A 23,487-nucleotide genomic window follows, 5' to 3' on the forward strand; every position below is an offset into this window, starting at 1 on the left:
AACACTTATTGTAAAAGGTCTGAATTGCAAATGTGATCTTCTGCAGGTGCAAGGCATTTAGGGTATATTTGATGTTGTGCTGCCAGAGAAAGCCAAACTAAATTTCTGCGTTTTACTTTACCACAGTAAAGGATGCGAATATAGTGAACGATAGGAAGAAATGTTTACAATCCCCTGCGAAAATGGGTGAGCCGTGAGTGAAGATTTGGGAAAAAGAATCCATGTCTTACGGGATAACTCGTGTAATCTTGTTATATTCGTGGAAAATCGGCTGACCAGATCGCAAAACAGATTACAAATGGGCTTTATGGGCTTATGTACCTCTCTCATTCGGCACATTTCCATGGTTGCGATGTAATATTTGATTGCTAACCTATTATTTCTTTTGTAAACAAAGCTTTGTGCTTCACTTGTGTCGTGATATTCACATAAAACAGCATTCACATACATAAAAATGGTTTTGCCATTGTTACTCGGCCGCCGCGATGGGGCGGTTGTAAAGTTGACCAGCACAGCCATATTATTTATTTACAGACATACTCATTGCAAAAAGTAATTGCTAACCCCTGGTCCCTGCGAATTCTTGAACAGGGGATCTCGTTTGCATCATATTTGGTGGTGGGGGACTGTGTTTTGTTATGACCCGATACAAATGACTGAATTTCCCTTTGGGATCAATCAAATTTCTATTTATCTGAGTTTGCTGGAGTACTATTTAATTTCCTGTGTGTGTGCCTTTGTGCCAAATTTCCCTTGCAGAAAGAGGAAAAAGCATTGATGGCTAAGATGCAGCGCGCTAGAGCCAACTCTTCAGAGGGTCTGATACCGCGGTGGGTTCCTGACAGATCTTTCTCCAGGACTAAAGATTCCAAAGTTTTCAGACAGATGGTGAGCTCTGCTCCATCCACACTCACTCCACCTCTGACGGCTCACGCTGACTGATCTCCCCTGCACTTCTTTATGAGTGTAGCAACAAGTCATAATTGAAGCCATTTTCTCCAGAGCTTGGCACTGCCTATGTGTGAATTGATTTTTCCCTTTTCCAGGCGATGGCTTTTCTGGTTTCCATCAGTGCCACAAAGAAAAAAACAGGGACAGTAATAGCATGACAAATAAATATTGTGTCAGACCATTTTAATTAGTGAGGGGAAAAAAATTAAAAATCTAATGCACAATATGGACAGAATTTATTTTTTCAAATAAACATTTTGAAATTACATTTAAAGAATTAATTGGTTTTCCAATAGTTTAATATATTAAAAATGCTGTGCTTATTAGAATATTTTTAATCAGTATGTCATGTAAAAAATATATCTAAACATTCATAAAATTAAGTTACTTGAAGCAAAGTTGTATCTTGTATTAGTGAGATTTATGTTTTAATTATACTGTTAATACTGTTTTATTGGTGGCTAATGATTGTTTATATTATAATATATTCCAAATATGCCATAAACTAAAATCTAAAATCTTAGATAGTTTTGCTTATCAAGTAAGTGTTCGTGAGGTATACTGTAATTTAGAAAATCTGTATTTTTGTGAAGAAGAAAAAAACAAAAATATGTAAACATCCTTAAAACAAATTTACTTTAGGCAAAATTGTTCTACATCATGAATTAAATTTTGTTTATTTGTTTGTATATAATGTAGAATGACATTCAAAATATAGCCTACTATAAACTAAAATACAATTTATTATGTTAGTTTTGCCTTTTTTTGTGTAAGAATATCTTAATATCCCTAGTACAGAATTACTTAAAGCAAAGGTGTATCTTGAATTAATGAGGTTAAATTTAAACAAAAACATATACATGTATGCAACACATACTGTCAATTTTACGCACCATATGTTAATATATTCAGATTGTACTAAAAAAAATACAGTATATTATCTTAGATTTGCTTCTCAAGTAAATTTTGGTCTCATTTTAAGAGTGTTTAGATATTTTTACTGGAAAACAAGAACCTGATCCCCCTGATTTTTGCTGTCAAGCTCTCAGTCTCTGACTCTGAATGTAATTCAAAGTCCCTGAGTGTTAATTAAAGCGGCAGTGGCTCTGTGGGGTTGGCTTCAGAGCTGTCTGCGATGAAACTCACAATGTGTTTTTCTACTTCCACTGTGTTTTTACTGCCCACTGTAACTAATGTACCTGTCTGTTTTCAGGGCATAGATGAAGCCTCCAGCAAAGATAAGTGAGTTCTGGTTTTATTAGGACACAAATCCATTCTCTCTGGCTCTGCGGGGGCTTATGGGTTAGATTTCACAGGCTGTTTTCACAATCTGTGAGTGGCTCAAGGATAGAGCCAACATAAAATAAATATTCTAGGCCAGGTTTCACCTCAGGAAAGCAAATGTTACGACCACTAATAAAAAATAAAAAAAATTTATGCCATCCCCTTATGGATTTTATACAGTAGCTTAATGCTTTACATTTAATGTAATTTTTTTGCTGTCATCTGTATGTTCTTTTTCCCAGCCGCTGTGCCCAAGAGGCTCTAAATCCAGAGGACGAGGTCGATGAGTTTTTAGGTCGTGCCATTGATGCTCGCAGTATCAACCAGCTGCGGAAAGACCACGTCAAGAAGTTCCTGCTCACATTCCAAACACCTTTTTTGGAGAAAAAGGTCAATAGACAGCCTGTCTAAAACATATATTTAACATTGTCCTGCACTAAAGCAACATTTACAACCTCAGAGTACTGAACAAGTGTCTGAACTTCTAACAGTAACACACCTTTTCTGTGCTTTTAGTATTCAAAAAAGGTGGATGATCGTTTTGGTGGTTATGTGGCCTGTACTCTCCTTGTCTTCTGCTTCATTGTTTCTATACAAATCATCATATTTCCACAGTGAGTGGTGTTGAATTATTAATATGAATTATAATAAGGAATTTGAATTAATGTTGAGATCTTTATTTGCTGTATGTTTGAATGATGTTGTGGATTTTGTCTTGCAGTACACCGTTAATGCTGGGCATGTTCATCAGCATCTTTATTATTCTCGCCCATGTCCTCTTTATATGTGCCATTTATTCCTGCGCTAAGGTCAGTCACTACCTCACTCGATCCTTCACATTAATACAAAACGTGAAATCTAGACTGCAATTTCAATTCAAATGAATGTGCAATTAATGACTCTTTTGAAAAAGAAGGTGCTTTCTGATTTATTCAAAGCTTTTTCCCTCGTTGTCTCTCTTGTTACTGTGTCTTATTTCAGCTTTTCCCAGTTAGCTTGCAGACAGTGTCAAAAAGGATCGTTCAATCCCGCATCAACAGCACGCTCGTTGGAGTCTTTACAATTCTGCTTCTCTTCATTTCTGCCTTTGTTAATATGGTAGGATTCTCATCCGTTTGTTACTGTCTAAAAAAAAATGTTCGGTTTTTCTGTTTGTCAGTATAATTCAACACTAATACCAGCACTCATTTAAGAGATTTTTAAACTCTGGAATGAATTGAATTTAACTTTGATTTAGTAGTAGTAGTAGTAGTAGTAGTAGTAGTAGTAGTAGTAGTAGTAGTAGTAGTAGTAGTAGTAGTAGTAGTAGTAGTAGTAGTAGTAGTAGTAGTAGAACAAGAGATAGTTGTAGTAGTAGTAGTAGTAGAACAAGAGATAGTTGTAGTAGTAGTAGTAGTAGAACAAGAGATAGTTGTTGTTGTAGTAGTAGTAGAGATAGATGTAGTAGTAGTAGTAGTAGTAGTAGTAGTAGTAGTAGTAGTAGAACAAGAGATAGTTGTAGTAGTAGTAGTAGTAGTAGTAGTAGTAGAGATAGATGTAGTAGTAGTAGTAGTAGTAGTAGAACAAGAGATAGTTGTAGTAGTAGTAGTAGTAGTAGTAGAGATAGATGTAGTAGTAGTAGTAGTAGTAGTAGAACAAGAGATAGTTGTAGTTGTAGTAGTAGTAGTAGTAGTAGAACAAGAGATAGTTGTAGTATTAGAAGTAGAGATAGTTATAGTTGTTGTTGTAGTAGTAGTAGTAGTAGTAACAATAATAGAGGTAGTAGTTGAATAAGTAGTAGTAGTAGTAGTAGTAGAATTAATAGTAGTAGTAGTAGTAGAATTAATAGTAGTAGTAGTAATAGTAGTAGTAGTAGTAGTAGTAGTAGTAGTAGTAGTAGTAGTAGTAGAATTAATAGTAGTAGTAGTAGTAGTAGTAGAATTAGTAGTAGTAGTAGTAGTAGTAGTAGTAGTAGAATTAATAGTAGTAGTAGTAGTAGTAGTAGTAGAATTAGTAGTAGTAGTAGTAGTAGTAGTAGTAGTAGTAGAATTAATAGTAGTGGTAGTAGTAGAGGTTGTAGTAGTAGAGATAGTAGTAGTAAATTTATTTCAATTACTTCAGTTCTCAATAGATGACAGCATTTTTCCAGTCATAACCTGGACAAATATTGATGGATTATTTTTTTATTATATATTAAATATTTAGGATGATTAAATATTGTTAAAATGAATTAAATGCTAAATTTACTCACATTGGAGCCTGATTACCGACTGGAAAAAAACTTAACGTTTAAAGGACAAGTTCGGTATTTTACACTTAAAGCCCTGCTTTCAGATAGTTTCTAATGAAATAGAACGGTTAAGATTGAAATTTGGACACATTCTGCTGGCCCGAGAATTTTCGGTTTCCACAATGGCTGCATAGGTGCACTGGAATAATCCTTCCTAAAAACGCATTCAACTTTCGTTTACAAAGACGTGAAACTCACCGAATGGTCAGGGGTGTTCACTGATATGCTCACACAAAAATCGCTGCAAAAGATGCTTTACAACAGGTTTTATCGTAGTTTTTGACCAACTCCATTGACTTGTATTGGATGTGCTGTGAGGTACGGTATTACTCTGCCGCCACCAACTGGGCTGGAGTGTCTATTATTCAAGCTCTCAACGGAAGAATGTACAGGTGAGAGGCGTTTGGAAAAATAGGTCCACGGTTTTACAACGAATGGTAAAACAACTGTTGGAAAGCATCTTTTGCAGCGATTTTTGTGTGAGCATATCAGTGAACACCCCTGACCACTCGGTGAGTTTCACGTCTTTGTAAACGAAAATTTAATGCGTTTTTAGGAAGGATTATTCCAGTGCACCTATGCAGCCATTGTGGAGGTGGGGGGGTGCTACCACAGAAACCGAACATTCTCAGGCCAGCAGCATGTGTCCAAATTTCAATCTTAACCGTTCTATTTCATCAGAAACTATCTGAAAACAGGGCTTTAAGTGTAAAATACCGAAATTGTCCTTTAATTAAAAATGATATTGTATACCTTTTCAGTTATACTTTATACTTTTTGAATTAGATTTTTGTTTTCTCTATCTTTTCAGTTTACCTGTGACCTGGAGGATCTGCTGGAATGTATGGCTGGACAGCTGAATATTTCTGATTCAGTCACGCTGTGTTTGCTGTATAATCTGACAGGGCCAGGAAGGGACCCTTTCTTCCTGTGTCCCGAACAGCCTTCAGCATGTCTTTACCCCGAGGTCAGTGTGTACATATATGATGTTTCCCTACTGTGTTCAGATACTCTCTCGCTCACTGAGACGGAGTGAAAAATTGTGTTTGTAGAATTTCTACAACTTGATTTGCCCTTGTTGTCATGGTAACAGTATGATGGTCTTGACTGGTTGTGCTCCTGTGCTCCCAGTATTTCACATACAGTGTGCTGCTGACTCTGCTGTGCTGCTCGGTGTACCTGCACATCAGCAGTATAGGCAAGCTGGTCCTCATGCTCTTCATCCAGCTCTGCTTTCTGCTGCTAGTGGAGTGGCCCCTAGGCAGTCTCCTGGACAACGCCGACCTGCTGGTCACCGCCAATGCACTGTGAGTGCTGTTCCCACCACTGATATTCTCTGCTAACATATAGAGTAGATGTGTCGGCATGTAAGTCAATAACATTAAGTCAATGCTAAAAACACACACACACACACACACACACACACACACACACACACACACACACACACACACACACACACACACATTTTTCATCTGTGAACTGATTTCATTATATATGGGGACAAATGGTACCATTTAATGCGAATTACCCATATAGTAGCATTATCTTTCTGGGTTATCTTTCTTTTTATGCTCATTAATCATTAGTAAGGGTACTGTATATGTTGAGTGGGTCATGTTGGTCACTAATGGAATTTGTCTGTCTTACGCAGGTATTCTTTCAATGAAACAAATTATTGGTGAGTTAATGTCATGCTTGATTTTTCCATGATTATAAGAGGGATGATTTAAAGACAGAATATGAGTTAATAGATTCGAATGTTTGCATGTAGTGTGTATTTGTCTCAATTAATTCAGTATGTTTTAAAGATATTTATATTAGGCTTTTCCTGAATCTCAAACAGTAGAGCATGGTGCTAGCAGTGCCAACATTATGGGTTTGATTCCTAGAGAAAGCAAGAACTGCTAAAATGTAAATGTATACCCTAAATGTAGTGTAAAGGCCCGTTCCCACCGATAACGATTACTTTAAATATAACTATAACGATAACTATATTGTGTCCACATCAGCGTTATTATATTATATTACTGTTTTTATTATAGGCGCGTACTGCAGTTTTGTCACCTGCCACTTTAAATGCTCAAGCTTTTTAAAGCAGCATGGATTCTGATTGGCTGTCAATGTTTTTATCATTCATCAGCTGGAAAAAACATTCTGAAAGTGATCAAAACTATATTGTTTATCTGTGCTGTTAGCGTTATAGTATTATTTTTATATTTAGAATAATTTAAAAACTATATCTTTATGGTTATTGTTTTAGTGGTGTAAACGGGCCTTAAGGCGCATTAAAGCATAATTGTAAAGACTTGAATATGAAAATTATGAGATGTACAGTATATATTACTATAGTATGATTTACAACATTAATCTATAGTTAAATAAACATGACCTAATACTCTTGTCATGTTCTTTGCTCAGTCTCTGGCAAACTCTAATCTATTTGTGTTGTTCTTTTCCCACATAGCCAGGAAACGGTGACTAAAGTGTCTCTGAGGGTGTCGATTCCAGTCGTCCTCACTGTGTTTGTGCTGGCTCTCTATCTGCACGCACAGCAGGTCGAGTCCACCGCACGCCTTGATTTCCTGTGGAAGCTACAGGTGTGTGCCTTGTAGTCTGTCTCTGAATTGATCACTTAGCGAAAATACATTTCCAGTAGTTGGATCCCAGCATGACCGGTGACTTATCTGATGTCATTCTTCACCAGGCCACTGAAGAGAAAGAGGAGATGGAGGAGCTGCAGGCCTACAACCGCCGTCTTCTTCACAACATCCTGCCCAAAGATGTGGCTGCCCACTTCCTCGCGCGAGAACGTCGAAACGATGAGCTTTACTATCAGTCATGTGAATGTGTGGCCGTTATGTTTGCTTCTATCAGCAACTTCTCGGAGTTCTACACTGAACTGGAGGCCAACAATGAGGGTGTGGAATGCCTAAGACTGCTCAATGAGATCATCGCTGACTTTGATGAGGTAAAAAGGTTGAAACGGAAACGGAAGTATCGTTTTATGATTTCAGAAAACTCTTTGATTTGACTGTAGTCTTGGACTTTATTCTGACACCTAATGGTGTGGAGGCAAATGTGCCTCACAAAAGCTAACGTTTTCAGTTACCAATGCCATTTGTCATGCATGATTAATTTAATCTATGACTTGATAGAATTATAATTAGGTTATCAAGACAAACAATCGAGCTGGTCATGTGATCTCAACATGGCTGCCACCGTGTTTCTGTGTTGCTACCTTTATTTATTTTTTTAAATCGCTTTTACAAATCTTATTTTGTATGTTCTTTACTGTTAATAGATCATTTCTGAAGATAAATACAAGCAATTGGAGAAGATCAAAACTATCGGTAGTACTTACATGGCAGCATCTGGATTGAACGACTCCACGTACGACAAAGAGGGCCGCTCGCACATTCTTGCTCTGGCTGACTATGCCATGAGGCTACGAGAACAGATGAAGTACATCAACGAACACTCATTCAACAACTTTCAGATGAAGATAGGCAAGTAATTCTTTACCGTGGACACCTGAAAATATTCATGTTCTGAAGACACCATATACAATATTGACAGTTCTCAGAGGCTCAGAGCTACTATGTAAGAGCAGACAATGACACATGTATTTTCTCCACAGGTTTGAACATGGGGCCAGTGGTTGCTGGTGTGATTGGAGCCAGAAAGCCTCAGTATGACATATGGGGCAACACCGTGAATGTGGCCAGTCGAATGGACAGCACAGGTGTTCCCGATCATATCCAGGTAATCACAACATAATAAACTCTTTACTTATACGAAACTGTTTTTGGCTAAAGAACCGAGAACCATTCATTTACATCATTTAAAGTCAGAATGGATCATGGCTATGTTCAAGATTACATTCATAAAGATGGTGCTGCCCTCTATCTTCGTGTTACTGCAGTTGCAATTCAGCATTGCAGGAGTTTTGTGTGATTTTTGTAGTTTTAAGCTTAAAACTTAAGCTAAAAGAATAAATAATAAAATAAAAATAAAATAAGAATAAAATTAAATTTTAAATACTTTCTATCCCAGTTAAATGTGTAGAATTAACTATAAGTAAGCAACTTTGTTGGTTGATTTCCCTAAAAATTGCAAACCCTGTGGCTCTGTGGTGGTTTCAAAACATTACTTTTTGTTTGGCATCCCAACCAGCCTGGCATAGTAACATTAGTTCAAACAATGGCCTGAGTTTGGGACGGGGCTATCTGTTTATCGACCAATGGCAGACAGTTGGATTGGTTGTTTGAAAACTAGTATTATTTTTGCAATTCCCTTTGGTGCTGCAGAAATTATGCACTTCATCTTTTGGCTAATTAGAATTGCATTCGCTGTATAACTAAATGTTCCTTATTCCTACAGGTGACCACTGACTTGTACCATGTACTAGAAAGTAAGGGCTATCAGCTGGAGTGTCGTGGACTGGTGAAAGTGAAGGGGAAAGGAGATATGACCACTTACTTCCTCAACAGTGGTCCTGTCTGCAGTTAACACTGACCAAATGCCTCTCAATGCACTGAAATGCAGGAAAGACAACAAAATGCTCTGAATGGGATTTGAGCAGATCCAAATATAACCACTCATAAGCTCTCTCGCTCACGAGCATTAGTGGGCATGTGTGGTATTTATATATGCACCTATTGGGAATAATGAGGTACGCTCTACCTGAAAGATTTAATGAAGAACTTTTGCCTTAGATGGAGATGACTTTGAAGAAAGCTTGGTTTTCATTTTTATTTTGTGGGAAAGACTTCTTCCATACCAAAATTTGAATTCTTTATTTATTTTGACAGGTTTTAAAACATGTAAATAAAAAATGATTATATATGCAAGCATCAAGAAGCAAGAAGAAACTGACCAAAGAACAAAGCATTTGAAATAGGAACACTAAACGCGTCTGGAAACTGTTTGAAATGTCTGAACAACTGTTATTCAATTGTCTGGATTTCCTTTTTTGGCCTCTTGTCACTACCGGCCGTACTCTATTATAAACACTAAAGCAAAAAATGTCTGTCTTCTTTGAAGGCCTTAGGAACAGGAATCCTAATTACAATGACTTGTATTTACAGTTTCTATGATTAATTAAGTGATCGACCTGTTTTTCCCTTTTAGTATTGTGTTCAAATGAGGTAATTTAAATGAAGGACAAGAATGGTGTTGGAAAAATTTGCTTAGTCATGTTCATTTACTTTGTGTATGGAAGGTGTGTGAATGTGCGTGTGTGTCATCTTTAAAGGGCATAATAGCTCACTGTGAGGTTTATAAAGTGAATTTAAAATTGATTGTTGCCAGATTAAGTGCTAATCAGATTATATTTTTCACATTTCTGTGTTCATTTGTTAACAGATGTCATTTCCCTCTCATTGACATTTATAAATGTGTAACACAAATTTCAGGTCTTAATTCATTTCTGTAGAAATTAATGGAAAAAACAATTAACCCAAATATGACCAAGACCGCATTTAATTCCAGCACAGGATGGTCAGCAAAGATAGTCTTCTTAAGACCCTTGTATATATGAGTAGATGTGCTGACAGAGGCTCGTTGAGTTTAGTGGTTGCCAACAAAAGTGTCTGGACTGCAAAGTTTTTAGTTTGACAGAGTTCAGCAGCATACATCCATTTCAGCATTTCGTCATGAGCGCTCTTAGTCATGCTTTCACATTTGTCAACACTTTTTTAAATTATGCCATTAATGGTCAAATGCATAGTTAGCACTGCTGCAGAGTATTTTTGTACCATTCCCACTGTATAGATGCACATTTGACTTTATAATTGTGTTGCAAGAAAGATCCTTCCCCATCCTTAACATGCATTTCCAATATGAATGTACATGTATGTTTAACATTCTCACCTTGTCATAGACTTAGAAGCACATGGTTTTTAGTTAAAATATGTTTGTGGTACATGAACCTTTCAGGATCTTTTACATTGAAAAGGTGGCAAATCTATATATTAGGTGTTTTATTAAAGAATAATGAATCAATACCTTATCCACCCAACACTAGTTTGTGCAATTTGTCATTTATAACTTCTCATTTTTATTTCAATGAAGGTCAAGTCCACCAGAGGCAGAGTTGGCTAAAAAGCCACAGTCATAAGCTAGACAAAAATGAGAAATATTAGGCACTTTCCACAAATAAGGAGTAAAATAGAACCTGAAATACTCCATTTGAAGAGTATGAACACTTAACTTTCAGCAAAGATAAGCGCTACATGCAAAATCTAGACTAAATAAGAGACTAAATACTAAGTGTTTGATAATTAAAAGGACTTAAATATTGTTACAACAATTAATATAATTTCACAAGATTTAAGTGATGTTTTACACATAGTACATTTTGTTAGATAAATAATTAGTGTACACTATTTGGAAATGTGCCACTAACTCGCTAAAAGAGGTTTCCTTTCCTTTTAAACCTTTATAGTACATGAAGCGAATTTAATACCTCAAAACGAAGCTAACAGATAGACAGACAGGTCATTGTTGTGTGTGAGTGGCTCTAGTGATTGTTGTGTTAATGGACTCTTCTCTTTGTCCGTGCTCAGCTTGGTGTCTTTTCTTCAAGTTGCAGTAGCAGTCTCATGTCAGTCGATAGTTTGTAATCACGATTCTCTCCTACCGAAGTACCGACCCCATTTCCTCTTGGCCTGTGCCTTTCTCAAATGTCTGAATAAATCTGTATTCGGTTACACGTACGCGACTCAAGAGGCATTGAATTTAATTGCATCCCAGTTAATAATTTATGTATGTTGAGGTATAGTTTGTTAACTTACCACATCCTTTCCTGAGCCTTAATTAAGTAATTCGACGTAATTTAATTTTAGACCTGTATAAAAGTGCAAAGCAACACTGAAATGTCTGGCTACATGTTTAACCAAAGGGGGGAAAAACACGTGTAACCGAAGGGGAAAATAAACACATCTAAATTAGCATGGTAAAATCTAGTGTTCCGTCAAGTAATCTGGTTCAACGAATCGCTGTTTTTGAACGAATCTCTTAAGTGAATCATTCTCGTTCACTGACTCATTTTGGTTCACTGATGACTCTCCACACTGTAAACACATTTTGTTGGTTTAACTTAAAATAGTTAAGTTACCAAAATGCCTTCAAATTTTGAGTTAATGAAAAAATGTGACTTACTACAATGAAGGAGATTGGTTTAATCAACAGAAACTCCAAATTATGTTGTCTGAACCACAGTAATTATCTTAAGTTTATTTGACAAAAGAAAAATTGTTGTGATAGCCTAAAAAATCATGAATATAAATATAGGCCTACTTGTTTTACAGTGCAGCCTTCATTCCAGTGCGGCCTGTGAGGGAGCATTTGGCACTTTCTGAATAAATCACCTCCTCCCCTGAACAAGTCTGAAGAAATTCGGCCACTGAAAGACTTGTAAACTGATTAAAGAATCTCTTTTGCTAACTTCCGCAAAAGTCCAGTTTTGGCACGTGAAACTTGAGACACAGAGGTGTCGAAAGAATTGTGAATTAATAAAAATGACTATGGCCATACACAATTTAGTTTGATAAAACACATGCCCAGCAGCTAGAGGAAATAAAAAATGGAAAATTAACCCATATCCCAGCAAACATGCCCTTTTGGGGACCGTGTGGGGTCACTGCAGGCAGAAATTTCTTAGTAACTTATGCTTCACATTTTTTTAAAAGACACAAAAAAAAACGACTCTGTGTTTTAACGTATCATTTGATAAACCACAGAAAGTGTCACTGAATTCATCTTTTTGGTGAACACGAACACTACACATTCAAAAGATTCGAGTCCAGCGCCAGAAGGTTTGTTCCGGCTTTAGGACCCAGCTGACTCCCAATCATATGAACGAATGGCACCTGTTGCGTTCAAAGGGAAGCCGGGAGGCCAGTGCTGCTGGTCGCGTGAAACCGTCGCGCGCTTAGTTAACCCATACCTCTAAAACTCGAAGTTACAGAGTTACAACATCCGTATCGACCCACACAGCTGAAACAAATGGTGGAGCAGTAGACGAGGGACCGCGTATCTAAATTATCTGCCTCTTGAGAAGCATGAATGACTGATTTTATTACAGGTAAACTTTGAAGATTTATGTGATGTATTAAGTAAACGAGTGCTTTATTTGTTTCGACGTGTTCTTTCGTCCGTTGGCAACGATATCTAACTTCAGCTTTATCTTCCTCTCCTCCTTGACATGAGCAAGTTTCAACTTTATTTGTAATAGTAGGCTATATGTTGCTTTTTTTCTAATACAAAAACTCGTTTGTCGTAAATGATCGTCATTTTATTTTAAAACAAGGTTGTGAATGATTAAAATCGGTATCTTAGGCTACTGTAAGTTATTTAAACCATTATCTTGACTTTGCTTGACTCACTTCCTTATATCTATTCAGATACGTTTCGTTTAGTTGTCATGTTGCGAGGCATTATTATATAAAACTTTAAGGAAGTGCCTGGTGTTTTGCGAAATAGTCAAACTTCTCACTAAGGAAAAATGCTGTTAATGTCGTCATAACGCAGCAATATCCATTCACGCCTTTACTATTATGCTCAGATGTCAGTATTAATGCAGGAGAACCAGTTTCAATTTGAGAGATTAGGAAAGTCTGAACACCCACGTAGAAGAATAGCAGAAGTTGGCCTGTCTCTGTTGGCTATTGCCTGTCTAGGGATTTGTGATGTAGATGTTTTTAAATAGACTGGTGCCATGGGCACCGAGGTTACTGATTCATTTAACACCATACGTTTCATTGTCATCACATTTCTTGTTTATATAATTACTTGAGGTTCAAAGTAAAAAATAATTGTGCTTTAAATGTGTCAGTCCTCAAGATGACCCTTAAACTCTTTTCCAAACAGTAGGTGAGATCCAGACCTTTTTTTTTTATATCATGTTCAGTTAGATGGGGACGTGTCACCGTTGTGAAGTGTATTTATGCAAAGCTTCCAACGCCACCCATTAAGTGTGGTGGGAGTGTACAGTGGCTCACCTGCTGCCACGTGGATCAAGCAGGGCAAAGGAAGGATCAGGTGCAGAAGGGTGTTTGTTGTCAGGTGAGGTTTGTTTGCTCTGTTGCTGTGTGCCATGTGAGAGCCTGGAGTGCAGGTGTTCTTGGCAAATTAAAAGTACCGGTAGTCCTTCCAAGTTGTGGAGTTGGTGTTAATAGTCACCTTCATTTATATAGCAATTTTAAGAGTATGGATTGTTTCAAAGCAGCTTTACAGTGATAATAGAAATTAGTGTAACAGTGAAGTGGCGAAGATCAGTGTAACAGTGAAGTTGCGAAGATCTTAAGTCATTAACTTAGGGGCTGCTAACACTACTCCGGCCGCCCATCTGCACAAAAAGTGATAAACAATGTTATTTTTTTACATTAATTGAGTTGACATTATAATGTAAAACAAAGTTGTTGTTTTTTTGTTTGTTTTTTACAGTTAAGTGGTGATTGCTTTTCCTTCATAAGTGGTAATTGTTTTTTTCCCCCACAGGTGGCTGTCTGAGATCAATCAACAGAATGCGTCTGAGACGTCGTTTCTCCCCCCTAAAGCTTGCAGTTCTGGGCGGCACGCTTTTCATGGTAATTCTGGTGGTGATCCAGAGGGATGTTGGCAGCGGTTCACTTCAGGACCCCTGGTTGCAAGATCTCTCCATCAAAAAGGAGAAGGTTCTCGAAATGGTCCGCGGAGCGGTCAACAATTTCGGCTTCCAAATTGGAGCCCCGCAGCCCCCGTCAGTGGTAATGCAGCCCACCCCAGACAGAAATTGCCCCTCTGGCTTCTACACTCAGGCGGAACTCAAACCGTGCATGGAGAGACCTCCTCTGGACCCTGAGGCCCCGGGAGCCGATGGTGCAGCCTTCCAGAAGGCCAGTATGTCCACGGAAGAGGAGAAGGAAAAGCAGGATGGCATGACCAGGAACTGCTTTAACCAGTTTGCCAGTGACCGAATCTCCTTGCACCGCACTCTTGGAGAAGACACCCGTCCACCCGAGTAAGAATGGGCACATTGTTTGACACCATGAGAAATTGTAGAATACAAACAATTCATTCAATTCACCATCCAATCCGACATAATAATGATTCCCTTCATAGATTAAAGTTAGGCAGCACCCATGACGTGCGTTATGTTTGCTGGCATTTTATGTGCCTTTTAATTAACGTTGACACATTTGATCTGCTTACACAGAAACTTGAAAGTGCAGACTCCTGTTGATTTAAGGCATGGGGCTAAAGCCATATAAATGCTGCCCAAACACTCATTGTCGATTAGAGTCTTTACTGTTCTGCTGCTTATGCAGTTTTCTAATCGCATTTTCACCTGTTGCATTACTCTTAAAAATAGGTTGACTGTTATGAGGTTTTCTCTTAAATCTTAAAGTATTTAAACTATGTGGAGTAACCTCATTTTCAGATCACTGATAAATGCAATGTTTAAACACAATTTTTTTTTGAGGTGTGCATGTATATATAATTTTTTTTTTAAATGCGCTATATGTATATACGGTGAATATAATGTGTGTATAATATAAAAAAAATGTGTAATGTATTTTTTTTTATTTCATACATTTATTTACTTTTTTAATGTGTCGCTTACAGGTGTGTCGAGCGAAAGTTTCGCCGCTGTCCTCCTCTTCCCACCACGAGTGTGATCATTGTGTTTCATAACGAGGCATGGTCAACACTTCTGCGCACCGTGTACAGCGTGCTGCACACCTCACCAGAAATCTTCCTTAAAGAAATCATAATGGTGGATGACGCTAGCACGGCAGGTGGGCCCGGCTTTATCAGCTCCTGCTGTAAAAATGAACCACTCCTAGGAGTAGTGTTAATCTTTGATCTTGTGCCGATGGCAAACAGTTTTATCTAATGAAACATTGTGGAATGTCACCTGTGAAAGTGCTTCAGCCGGTGGATAAAAAATATCACCAGTTAGAGAAAAGGGAACCAGTTCAAGTTGCAAAAAAACTGTAGGAGAATCTAAAAAAGGAAAATGATTAGCTAACTAGTCCATAGCAAAACTTTAATTAATTCTAAATTAATTCATTACATGGTAAGAAGTAGCAGTGTAACAGGCAGAATAATGTGCAGTCCAGAGTTCTCTGTACATTATCTTACTGTACATTATCTGTTACTTATTTTGATGTTTTTTTTTTAATGTGCCATCATGAGCTTTAGGTCCTTACATTGTAAGTAATGCAAGTGATAAGATAAAGGAAGTGTGTCAGTTCGCTTGAAGTCTCACCACAGGAAATATCGTTTCATCGGTGCAGCAAGCTTTTTCTATCTATTTTTAGACATCGTGACAAAAATGTCACATTGCACAGTTGACAAAGTGTCAGCTTACCTGTGAATGTTTTAAAACAAACAGTATAGACAATGTTCATATTTATAACAATTTTCTATTTTAATTTATAAAAATAAAAAAATCCAATTTATTACTGTGCTAGCAAAGCTGAATTTTCAGTAACTTCAGTGTCACATGATCCTTCAGAAGTCATTCTTGTATGCTGATTTGATTTAAGAAATATGTATTGTAAATGTTGAAAACAGTTGCTGCTTAATATTTTTGTGGAACCTGTCATTCCTTTTTTTTTTTCTTTGATTCTTTTGTAACATAGTTTTACTTCACTTTTGATCAATTTAATGCATCCATCCTTTCTTAAAAAAAATCTCATTGACCTCAAACTTTTGAATGGTATTGTCATAACTATAGTACTTTTTTTTGTTTTGTAGAACACCTCCATGATAAGCTGGATCAGTATGTGAAGTCATTGAAGATTGTGAAGGTAGTGCGTCAGCAGGAGAGGAAGGGTCTGATCACGGCGAGGCTTCTCGGAGCTAGCCAAGCTGAGGGAGAAATCCTCACCTTCCTGGATGCTCACTGTATGTATTTCAGCACACTACATGATTTGCCATGCCCAAATCCATTGTCTAACATGACTTTCCTGTTTCTGTTCACACGTCAATATCCACCAGTCTCTGTAATTTTTTGTTTTTTTGCGTCGTGATGCAAAGTTGTCTCTCAGGAACCTGCTTTTCAGGTGCACAGGTTAAAACGGTTACTCCCATGATGTTTTTTTCCTTCTTCTGGAACTCATTGACATTTGCAAAGTTATGCGCTGTGACAAAGAGCTAGTATGTGAAGCCATTGTAGGCCCAATTGAAGCCTAACAGCAACTCGTGTTACATCTGATGCTTAATTTTTTCCAATTTTACCTTGTATACAATCAATGAAAGGGTTGAAATATGTGACGCATCATCTTGGCATGCTTGAGTAGCACATTTACAAACCCTTAAACAACTTTTCTCTTGTCCTGTGAAGGTGAATGTTTCCATGGCTGGCTTGAGCCTCTCCTTGCTCGCATTGTTGAGGAGCCCACTGCTGTGGTGAGCCCTGAAATCACAACCATTGATTTAAACACCTTCCAGTTCCACAAGCCTGTGGCCTCTGCCCGTGCCCATAACAGAGGAAACTTTGACTGGAGTCTCACATTTGGCTGGGAGGGCATTCCTGATTACGAGAACGCTAAACGCAAGGATGAGACCTACCCAGTAAAGTGAGTTATGGATGTTTTTTTTACCTTTCTAAGATTGTAAGTTTCCAAGAGTGGCTGCAAATTTACATATTAATTTTGTAGTGATTGACGTATCAACATTTACCTTTCCCAAGAGCGGTGTGTTTGCTTTTTTTCTTCTATTTACAAAAACTTTTAAATGCGGTCAGTCATTATCGCAAATAAAACCTGACGGGGTGATCAGAAGGGGTCTTGTTCACCCAGAAGGTTTTTTTTGTGTGATTATGACCGGGTTGTATTCTGTTTGTTTCATTAGTACTTGCCAAAAAAAAAAAGATATTGTTAAAATATTAACAAAGTTAAAAAGTTTAAATATTTAACAAAGTTTAATTTGTCTGATATAAACAAGAATACTACTAATATATTTTGTGTATATAATGTATAATGGTAACCCTGATGTTTCTCTATTGGTTAAATAATTTCTGAAGAAATCTAACAGGGTGCCATGTATACAGTAGGCACATCTATCACATGTAATTTCGACAGCATGCTCCATCAAAACACTGTTGTGTTAAGGAAATGCTTCATATATTCATGTCATCTCATGTTCTTCAGGCCAGATTATGTTCTTTCTGTCAATCCGATTTTTATATGAATGAGATTACTTGGCTGGTTGTATCAAGTTTCATTTGAGTATCAAATGAACCACTTTCACTCAGTTTACTATGACCATGTCTTATAATAGATTACTGAGATTAGGCTGCGTGTCTCCTCCGCTAACTTAACATATCTTGTATACTATCATATAGTTTACTATTCATAACATCAGGCAGTATATAGTCATCTTGAACAAGTGCATTGACATTTTGTATTTACATCAGGTTCATTTTAGCATCTTTTTATTCAATTAGCTGGTGAAATTAATTCAAAATAATCATTGGTATATTAAACAGAGAAATTAATATGAAATGCTTTTTTTATAATATTTAGTTCGTTTTTTAGAAAAGTTGGAGTTGTTTGGATCTGCATGGCAAACTTTGGTAACACTATGAAACCTGTATTTATAATGCATTATAAGGTTATTCTTAAGGCACAATGCATGCATTATAATACCTTAAGAAAACCATGGGTCATTTTAATAATATTTATAACAACAGTTATAATACGGTACATTGTAATACTTACCTGTGTGTGTGGTTAACTTTCAATAGAGTATGATGATTTATAACACCATAAATCTCTCTGGCTACACGTCCTATTCATTTTATTTGTCCTGTTCTTCCTTCCAGAACTCCAACGTTTGCTGGTGGTTTGTTTTCTATATCTAAGGCCTACTTTGAGAAAATTGGGACATACGATGACAAAATGGAGATATGGGGTGGTGAAAATGTTGAGATGTCCTTCAGGGTGAGTTCAAGCTCTTTATTATTCACCTGCTGCCAAATGAACGACTAATGTAAAGTTAAAACAAGTCAAGTCACCTTTACTTATATATCGCTTTATACAATACAAATAGTTTCAAAGCAATTTCATAGTGATAAACAGGATGATTCAATGATGCAAACCGAATTCAATTCTGCTGTAAAGCAGAAAGTCTAAAAAGCCGATAGTGTCATCATTCAGTTGTGTGTTGAAGAGCAAGCTGTATATGTGTGTTCTGTGCTGTCAGGTGTGGCAGTGTGGCGGACAGTTGGAGATAATCCCCTGCTCTGTCGTGGGTCACGTGTTCCGCACCAAGAGTCCTCACACCTTTCCCAAAGGTACAGAGGTCATTACACGTAACCAGGTGCGCTTGGCTGAGGTGTGGATGGACGACTACAAGCATATTTTCTATCGACGCAGCCAAAGCGCAGCTAAAATGGCCAGTGATGTAAGAACTACTTTCGCTTTTAGCGGATTCAAATATTAACCTTGTTGTCTGTGGTTATGTATCTATCTTATACTGTAGCTTTATGCATGAGCATATGACCAATTCGTTTCCTGTGTGACTGTGTAGAAAAATTTTGGTGATATATCTGACCGTCTGAAACTCAGAGAGAACTTACAATGCAAGAACTTTTCTTGGTATCTTACCAATGTCTACCCAGAAGCCTTTGTCCCTGATCTCACCCCCACCAAGTTTGGAGCTGTAAGTCCTTTTTAGAGCACAATAATAACGATTTGCCATTTTAAACCAGTCTGGGTCCAAACATTTATTTTAATTTGATGTTTGTTTTGTCTGTGTAGCTCAAGAATATGGGAGCACAGCAATGTCTGGATGTAGGAGAAAGTAACAATGGGGGAAAGCCTGTTATTATGTATATATGCCACAACATGGGCGGTAATCAGGTAGAGTACCATTGCTGTGTCATTCACATTGATATTATGAGTAGTAGAGGTGCTTTTAAAACAAAAGTGACATTTGGTATAATAAGAAAAACAAGTAATCTCTTCTTGATCTGAACAGAACAGATATTCATCATGATGTGTTTGTTTACAGTACTTTGAATATACATCACATAAAGAGCTGAGGCATAACATAGGGAAGCAGCTCTGTCTGCAAGCATCTCCTTACCCAGAGCCAGTGAAGATCGAAATCTGTACACTGAAGGGCAAAGGCAGCACTTTGGCTCCTGAACAAGAGTGGGTGTTCACAGAAGTAAGTGACTCAGAACAGAAACAAATTACTCAATTGGTCTTTCTTTGTCATTACTGTCATAGTTAGTTTCTGTTTCCTTCCTCTTTTGCTTACTGTCTTGGTTTGGGGATGTTCGTTGCGGGTTTTTTTGCTGGTCACAAACTAGCTGACATCTAGACTGGACTAAATAAAAATATGAAGCTTCAAAATAAAAGTTTGATATTATTTTAATATATGTGAGTGTGTGTGTGTATATATATATATATATACACTGTGTATTAATGTACACATTACACAAGTTAATGGTCAGTATTCAACATGATGCATTTAATTTATCACAAGTGACAGTAAAGACATTTGTATTGTTCCAAAAGATTTCCATTTCAAATAAATCCTCTGTTCAAAGAATCCTAATTAAATGTTTCGCTGTTTTAAAAAAAATATTAAGCTGCACAACTGTTTACAACATTAATAATAATGAGAAATGTTTCATGAGCACCAAATCATCACATTTGATTATTTCAGTGTCACATGATCCTTCTGAAATCAATGATGCTAAAATAAAGAAATAATATTTTAGAATAAATTGTTAAATCATAATATGAATGTTTTGCCTGTATTTTTGATAAAATAAATGCTGCCTTGGTAAGCATAAGAGATTCAACATTTATAAATCTTACAGACCCAAAACTTTTGTACGGTATCGTATGTTAAAAATAGTTATATTATTAAAATGAATAATAAAATAATGCTTTCATTACATGGGTGAGCAAACTAAATAGAGAATTTGTTAAATTTTCAGTTAAACTTTTCACATAAATCTTTAACTCTATAAATATAAAATGTTCACTTCTGGTCGCAGGTATTTGGAATATAATATTTATTATTATTAATAATAATAACAACAATAATAATTACATTCATTTTAATTAGTCATAATAATGCAAGCCTATATTTATGTGATCTCATCATTGGACATTAATGTTTGGTTAGGTGTAGATATCAGCTAGTTGCAAATTGATAGAGCTCAGCTCGGTAACGTTTTACAATAAGGTCTCATTTGTTAACATTAGTTAATGTATGAACTAACAATGAACAACATTTGTTACAGATTTTTTTCAATCTTAATGTTTGTTAATAAAAATAGGCATTCATTGTTTGTTAGTGTTAGTTTACAATCCATTAATGTGAACAGATACAACATTTGATTTGAATAATGTATTAATAAATGTTGAAAATAACATTAAGATGAATAAATGCTGTAGAAGTTTTGTTCATTCTTAGTTTAACTAATGAAACCTTATTGTAAAGTTTTACCTTCCTCTCCCATTTCTGCTAGCAAGTCTTTCTCAATGTTCATTTACACCACTAGAGAGAGGACTTTGCTACAAAATTTGAATTGCTGTGCTTTGATAGTTTACTTTCACCTCTTCACATGAGTATTATTGTTTTTTTGTTTTAGGAGCAACTACTGAAGAATCCGTCCTCTGGAACGTGCCTCCATAAGAAAGGAGACAAGATATTAATGAGCCCCTGCAATCCTACAGACCATCACCAGCAGTGGGCTTTCAGTTGACCTCACACTCCAAGCGAGGAGCAAGGACGTTCACTCCTATAAGACCCAAGAGGGAGGCCAGCCGCCACAGCTCTAGGCCTGAGCAGATGCACTGGATAGTTCATATCCATAAGCTCCCAAAGACATAGTGATCAGACCGCGCTCAGGATGCTCAGGGAAGACCGAGTGGAGATCATGGAAGATTGGAGAGTGAATATTCCAGCCGCAACATTGTTTACTTGATGCATTTTATTGCCTGATTGATGTCTACTGCTGCTTTTAATTGGTGTAGGTTTTATTTATTTTTAAAGAAATGGAAAAGGAAATATTTTTGGAACATTGCTAGTGTTAAGGCCAATGAATGGCCGGCCTTGCCAACGATGCATGTGATGTTTGTGTGATCCAAAAAATGTGCACATGCTGCAGGGGATGTGGGTTTTGTTCAACTGTTCTAAATTGTCACAAGGCAGCATTGGTTTCAGGTCCTTCTCTTGTGTTTAAACTTAAAGCCGTCCGTATGTGAAGCAGTATCATGTGACTTGCGTTACTTGGTTGCTGGGGTCTTTTGGGGGAAATCATGCTCTAAAAATGAATACATGTAACTATCTGTTTCATCGTCTTTACCTTTACACCAGTGTTCTTTCTAGATTTTGAATACACAGATTTATTCTTTGAATCTGTAGGTTGGAGCTTTCAAATGTTTGATTTGGAAAAAAAAAATACACACTCCCTGATCACTTTTTTTGGTGGTGTTTTTTCGAAACCAATTTTGATTTTATTTGCTCTTTAAAATATACAGTATAAACGTGGGCACCATAGTTTCCACCATAATAACTTTCTTCAGTTTTAAACCAACTCTGCTCAAACGCACCTGCTTTTATTTTTCAGGTAATCCTGAAATTGATGATTAGTTTGTTCAGGTGTATTTTATTAGAGTTGTGGATCTCCAGTTGAGTAATGGAAGAATTCTGAGCTAGGTACTATAGTTGTTACAATAAAGTAGAGATGTCTTAATATTGACCTCAATTCTCAATCTGCTAACTCAGCAAAAATATTAAAGCTCCAAAAAAAAGCCCTGCCAAAACAAGTCTTTTGAAACCTTACGCTGTTTTCAGGAGACTATTTTCATTCATTTATCATAAATTATGGATATAGTTTTGTTGGTCTGTGTTGCATAGTATTACTATTTTTAATGTTATTGAAAGAAGTCTCATGCTCATCAAGCCTGCATTTGTTTGATCAAAAATAGAGAACAACTGTAATGTGAAATATTACAATTTAAAATGATGGTTTTATATTTTAATATACTTTAAAATATAATCTATTTCTGTGATGCAAAGCTGAATTTTCATCAGCCATTACCCCATTCTTCAGTCACATGATCCTTCAGAGATCATTTTAATATGCTGATTTATTATCAATGTGTCTGCAATAAATGCAGGCTTGATGAGCATAAGAGACTTATTTCAAAAACATTAAAAACAGTAATGTTTTCCAAATTTACCGGTACTGTCAGAGTGCCATTATTAAATGAAAATTAAAAGTGATTGAGGTCAGCGGTTGAAGCAAAACATGTAATTTCCCACTTTCACCAAAAGGAGGCAGGCGACTTCATATTTTTGTTTGAGAGGGTTGTAAAAAATAAACTGATAAAATGAAGGTTGTTCGTTGAAGATCTGTAAATACAGTGAACATGCTTTCACTGATAGCGTAGCTACTTCTATAACGTGGCGTGAGAGTTAGTGCTGTTTAACCAGCAGGTTTAATCCGATCTTTTGAGCTGGAGTTCTCATTAAATTTCAAATGTTTGTGTTTGTATAGGCTAGATGTTAATTCTGCTTTTAAACCTTTATCTCCTTTAAATATTTACCAGAGTTTCCATAGTTTCCGCCAAAACACCGATTACGATTGTAAAATCATAAATGAACATGCTACTTCAGTTCAAACAATAGCCTATATATTTTTTTATCTTTCTGCGTTTTGATGACTGTGGCTAGTATAGCCTACCAGGCCATCATGTGTTAACATAAAATAGGCTAAAGCTGTATTATTAATATTTCTAAATAAATACATATTTTTAAGGGTCAACAGCCCAGCTCATGTATTCCCAGTAGCCTTTATAAGGCGGTACTGCACAGTCCATTTGCACAATATTAAACAAATACAATTGTATACAATTTATAATAAATATATATGTATATTTATAAATTGTATATATAAACACAAATATATTTTATATGTCCAGTCCAGTTGGAACAAAGTATTTTCCACAGACATGTGC

General features: G+C 36.6%; 2 protein-coding genes across 3 annotated transcripts in view; both read left to right on the forward strand.

Moving 5' to 3' along the window:
* Positions 1-11,222, forward strand: part of adcy6b (adenylate cyclase 6b) — a 38,994-nt gene extending 27,772 nt beyond the window's left edge. For both annotated transcript variants that reach the window (XM_079587343.1, XM_079587344.1), the window contains exons 10-23: positions 760-888; positions 2,165-2,193; positions 2,478-2,625; positions 2,752-2,849; positions 2,957-3,044; positions 3,217-3,333; positions 5,316-5,471; positions 5,636-5,811; positions 6,159-6,185; positions 6,972-7,104; positions 7,212-7,475; positions 7,809-8,013; positions 8,145-8,269; positions 8,888-11,222. In XM_079587343.1, coding sequence (XP_079443469.1) covers positions 760-888; positions 2,165-2,193; positions 2,478-2,625; positions 2,752-2,849; positions 2,957-3,044; positions 3,217-3,333; positions 5,316-5,471; positions 5,636-5,811; positions 6,159-6,185; positions 6,972-7,104; positions 7,212-7,475; positions 7,809-8,013; positions 8,145-8,269; positions 8,888-9,016 — 1,824 coding nt within the window. In that variant the 3' untranslated portion in view covers positions 9,017-11,222. The remainder of the gene's footprint in view (positions 1-759; positions 889-2,164; positions 2,194-2,477; positions 2,626-2,751; positions 2,850-2,956; positions 3,045-3,216; positions 3,334-5,315; positions 5,472-5,635; positions 5,812-6,158; positions 6,186-6,971; positions 7,105-7,211; positions 7,476-7,808; positions 8,014-8,144; positions 8,270-8,887) is intronic.
* Positions 11,223-12,277: 1,055 nt separating this feature from the next.
* galnt6 (UDP-N-acetyl-alpha-D-galactosamine:polypeptide N-acetylgalactosaminyltransferase 6 (GalNAc-T6)) lies at positions 12,278-22,865 on the forward strand. The gene is made up of 11 exons (XM_079587606.1): positions 12,278-12,593; positions 14,009-14,510; positions 15,116-15,288; positions 16,253-16,402; positions 16,842-17,076; positions 18,324-18,441; positions 18,704-18,904; positions 19,031-19,162; positions 19,261-19,362; positions 19,514-19,672; positions 21,114-22,865. Exons 1-11 carry the CDS (start codon positions 12,575-12,577, stop codon positions 21,225-21,227), a joined length of 1,905 nt encoding a protein of 634 aa, XP_079443732.1. The 5' UTR covers positions 12,278-12,574; the 3' UTR covers positions 21,228-22,865.
* The last annotated feature ends 622 nt before the right edge of the window (positions 22,866-23,487 follow it).

Source organism: Phoxinus phoxinus, assembly GCF_949152265.1.
Source record: "Phoxinus phoxinus genome assembly, chromosome: 18".
NCBI lineage: Eukaryota > Metazoa > Chordata > Actinopteri > Cypriniformes > Leuciscidae > Phoxinus > Phoxinus phoxinus.

Bases quoted from the DNA above. Each gene is read 5' to 3' on its own strand.
- galnt6 (XM_079587606.1), top strand. The intron at 15,289-16,252 runs GTGGGCCCGGCT...TTTGTTTTGTAG, and splicing joins GGATGACGCTAGCACGGCAG to AACACCTCCATGATAAGCTG. The intron at 16,403-16,841 runs GTATGTATTTCA...TGTCCTGTGAAG, and splicing joins CACCTTCCTGGATGCTCACT to GTGAATGTTTCCATGGCTGG.